General features: G+C 41.7%; 2 protein-coding genes across 2 annotated transcripts in view; one reads left to right on the top strand and one right to left on the bottom strand.

The window, feature by feature from the left end:
* Window positions 1-4,067, bottom strand: part of tsnare1 (T-SNARE Domain Containing 1) — a 1,274,638-nt gene that overhangs the window by 557,622 nt on the left and 712,949 nt on the right. The gene's annotated exons all lie outside the window — the stretch shown is intronic.
* The window catches only part of adgrb1a (adhesion G protein-coupled receptor B1a), a 253,455-nt gene that overhangs the window by 125,374 nt on the left and 124,014 nt on the right, over window positions 1-4,067 (top strand). The window contains exons 3-4 of the mRNA XM_050047694.1: window positions 1,457-1,615; window positions 2,381-2,485. Coding sequence (XP_049903651.1) covers window positions 1,457-1,615; window positions 2,381-2,485 — 264 coding nt within the window. The remainder of the gene's footprint in view (window positions 1-1,456; window positions 1,616-2,380; window positions 2,486-4,067) is intronic.

Raw genomic sequence — 4,067 nt, 5'->3', positions numbered from 1 at the left:
AATATATAAACACACAGAGGGATTAATAAATAACAGACCGTCTATAATGTAGCTTGTTTCAAATGAAGCTGGGAGCCTCTGCAGTTGTGGTGAGTAAAAGCCCCGCCGCTATTTGTTAATGTTTATTACTTTATGTCCGACAGTGAGGATGTACCATTGTTTGCTAGCTTGATGCTAATGACAGTAAGGTTAACTCAGCGGGTTGACAAAGTGCCTCTGCTGTTTCACACCATCATTTCCCCCTTTTACTCTGTGTGGTAACATCCCTAGAGGAAATATTAAAAACGCTGGGGTGTTGTTGTCATACAGTTGTCTACGGCAGCAGATCGTATTGTGTTTCTACTGGTCAACGTCGGCTGTGATGGGAGAACTGGATCTCAGTGAAGGGCAAGGGGTCCATAACTTTAATTTTGGAGACAATAAAATGTAGGCTTAGCGCCCTGTGGTCCATTGCCCAATAGGAAATGTAGAATACTTAAATGTACTTTAAAAGTGCTTGAGTTACTTTACTCAGGGAGTAACGTTGGAAGTACTTTTAAAGTAATCGAGTTACATTACTCAGGGAGTAACGCAGTAACGTACTTTTATTACTTTTAAAGTAACCCTTATCCAACACTGTATATACCTAACTGTGTGTGTGTGTGTGTGTGTGTGTGTGTGTGTGTGTGTGTGCTTCATAACTAGTAACTAGGGCGTTACTACCTTACACAACTGGGCATGACAAATAGCCTACCACAAAAACCAACTGTCACATCTTACATGTATGAGTGCTAAACAACACCAATGGAGGAGAAATATGTTAATAAACTGTAGGGCCTAGGCTATATATTAATATATGTTTTCATGCCCACCAAATCTCATGAACCCACAGAGACTAGTACTTTGCGTTTGAGGCGGCTCATCAGGGATTAAAGATTAAACTAAAATAACACTTAATTGAAATGTTTTTAATAAAGGAGTGTATGTTTAAGTGTTATTATTGTTTTTGTTTTTTTACTGTTGGATTAGGGATCAAGAATAGTTACATGAATTTATTATTATTTTTTACTGGTATTGTGACATGCCTAATCCCTCCATGTTCGTTTCCTATAGCCTGTTTGTTTACATTCTGACATATCTGCATCATGCTTGCATCTGTTCACGGAGCATTATCTATGCGTATCTGAATAATTCATATTTGTTTGCACCCCTAGTAAACATACGCTACTTAATAAATAAATATTGGAAGTGAGATACATATCTGTGTTTTCCAACATAGATGCTGGGACCCTCCAGGGGGTCAAAAGATAATTACAGGGATAAGGAAAGACAAAATATATTTCTGTCTACAAACATGCAGGTCTTTCACCTGACCATGATGACGTTGTGAACGTCTTTGATATTGTCCACTCTGTGATTGGGGGTTGACAAAAATGCTTCATAAATGGCCGCTGTGATTTGGCATGTATTTCTCCAGGTGGCTGGAGTGTGTGGGGTCAGTGGGCGCAGTGCAGCAGTGAGTGCGGAGGCGGGATTCAAACTCGGACCCGAAGCTGTCAGTCACCTCCAGAAGAGTCGTACCTGTGTGAAGGTGTGGTGGAAGAGGGCCGGCCGTGTAACTCACAGCCCTGCACTGGTGAGCTCCTCATCCTCTGTGTGCACTTCCATTCATATTTCTACACATCCGTATCTATCTGTCAGAGAGTTGCCCTTTAACGCTTTGTGGTTAATTATGAGTGTGTGGTGTGTGCAAAGTGTGTTTTCACAGCTATTTTTTGTTATACTTTCTTTTGTATGTCTTGTCCATCTGTTTGTGTATCCATCCTCTATAAGTCAGTGTTTTGACTTAAGGAGTGCATGTTGGAAAGGGGACTTTGATCGATGAGAAATTATATTGACATGGTCAAGCGTTTTCAAGACCATGCATGCACAGTTTGTCAAAATCATTACACTCACAAATGGCTAAAAGGACACAGGAAATCAACATCTGAGCTCTATTATGTAGAAGCTATTTACCAAGAAGCCTTAGTGCTTTCACTTAATGTTTCTCCTTCATTTTTACAGAACTAGCAGTACGTTTCTGTCTGACAAATAGCTCGAACAGCAGATTGTCATTACTGTAGATGTGTTTGTGTTTTTTTTTCACTTAGTCATGCCATCAGAGGCATTTGAAGACTCAGATAAACATTATTATACACCAGCTGAAAACATAAAATGAGCACTGCACACATTTACAGCACATTAATACCAACAGCACAACAAAAGTCCCAAGTTTGGCTGATGCTGTTCTGGGTGACCAATCACGTCACGGTTGTGTCCCAAATATAAGCCATTAATGAAGGACCTCTGGTTGCTAACCCCCGCCCCCTCCTCCCCCCCGGCCTTGCCTCACCCCCTTTAGGCAAAGGCCGCCATCTCTCTCGCAGCCAATCGCTTCGCTCGGTGGACAGCCGCAAGCGCGATGACGTAGACAAGCCCCGCAGTGGACAGCAGAACCCTCAGACAGGTAAGACAACGGGACGCAGAGGGATCCCATGCATCAGTCACTGTGGCAGCTTGGGTGACCACCACACTTGTACAAGATACACACAATGACAACCACACACAGGAGAGTTGCACTCACATTTAATGCACACATCTATCAAAATCTCCCAAAGTAGTGCCTCGTCCGCAACGGACTAATTCCAACATGGACCCTGACTGAACATAGTGAAATTGTATTAATGTGAGGTCATAACAGGACACTGTGCCCTGTCTGTAAAACACTATATCTAATGGAGTCCTCCCTCTCTGTTAAAGTGATACTCCACCCAAAATCACCAGAAGCAAGTACTCCATCCTCTGCAGGATGGAGGAAATAGTTCATCAAACTGGAACATATGCTTATTTGTTACCTTTTCTTTCTAAGAGTTAGATACCAGTCTCATGTTCGTGTGGTGAATATGGAGCTAAAATCAGGATGGGTTTAGCCTAGCTTAGAATAATGACAAGAAACAGGGAGAAACAGCTTGGCTGGCTCTGTCTAAAGTTCAAAAATATATCCACCAACACCTCTAAAGCTAAGTAATGAACACGTTGTATCTTCCATGACAACAAAACGCCAGGTAGTAGCTATTGTTCGCTAAGAAAAACTTACAACACTTACTCTTTTCAAGTATAAAAAGAGTAAATGTTATAACTTTTTCTTAGCGAACAATAGCTACTACCTGGCGTTTTGTGCACGATAGATATCAAACTTTACGGGTGATGTAACTGCGTCTTTTTTTAACTTGGAGAAAGCAAGGCAAGCTTTTTCCCCCTTTATGCTAAACTGACTAGGCTAATCACTTCTGGGACTGCCCATAATTCCAAAGCCGAAATAGTCCAGAAATGTCCCATTGGACAGAAAGCCCATTTGTATGACAGCCTGTTATTCCGAACACAAGTGTTAATTGCTCTAAAGAAATGTTTCTTCAATGGCACTCTCCCAAACACAAGCATATGGCTAACTGTTATGCTAAACAATGTCATTAGACCCTTCAACTATGGCGAAGGCATGACCTTCCCTACTCTGATACTGACTGGCTAGTACTTGTCACCTTCATTGGTTGGTTTGCTGATGAGGCATGAGGAGTGATAAGGTCAGGTCAGAGTAAGAATACTCCCAGCTGGCACCAGACTTCAGTGTGATGTCAGACAGACATTGGATTCTAACGTCTCACAGATATTAAATTTTGGTTGGAATTAAAGTCAGGTTAAAGATATTTTAAATGTCTAACGACGTTACAATTTCACCTTGCTGGGATGTTAACATTATGATGTTTTGCAGTACTTGAGTTTTGTTCTCTGTACCTTATGCCTAAATATGATTATTCTTTGTCAAGATGACATTGGCACTAGATGTTTTGAAAATGTTGGATTTTGGTTGCTTAAAGGGATAGTGCACCCAAAAATTAAAATTCAGCCATTATCTACTCACCCATATGCCGACAGAGGCCCTGGTGAAGTTTTAGAGTCCTCACATCCCTTGCGGAGATCGGCGGGGGGAGCGGCTAGCACGCCTAATGGCTGACGGCGCCCCAGACTAACGTCCAAGAACACAAAATTGA

Source organism: Epinephelus moara, chromosome 6, assembly GCF_006386435.1.
Source record: "Epinephelus moara isolate mb chromosome 6, YSFRI_EMoa_1.0, whole genome shotgun sequence".
Lineage (NCBI taxonomy): Eukaryota > Metazoa > Chordata > Actinopteri > Perciformes > Serranidae > Epinephelus > Epinephelus moara.
This window is presented reverse-complemented; position numbering and strand designations above follow the sequence as displayed.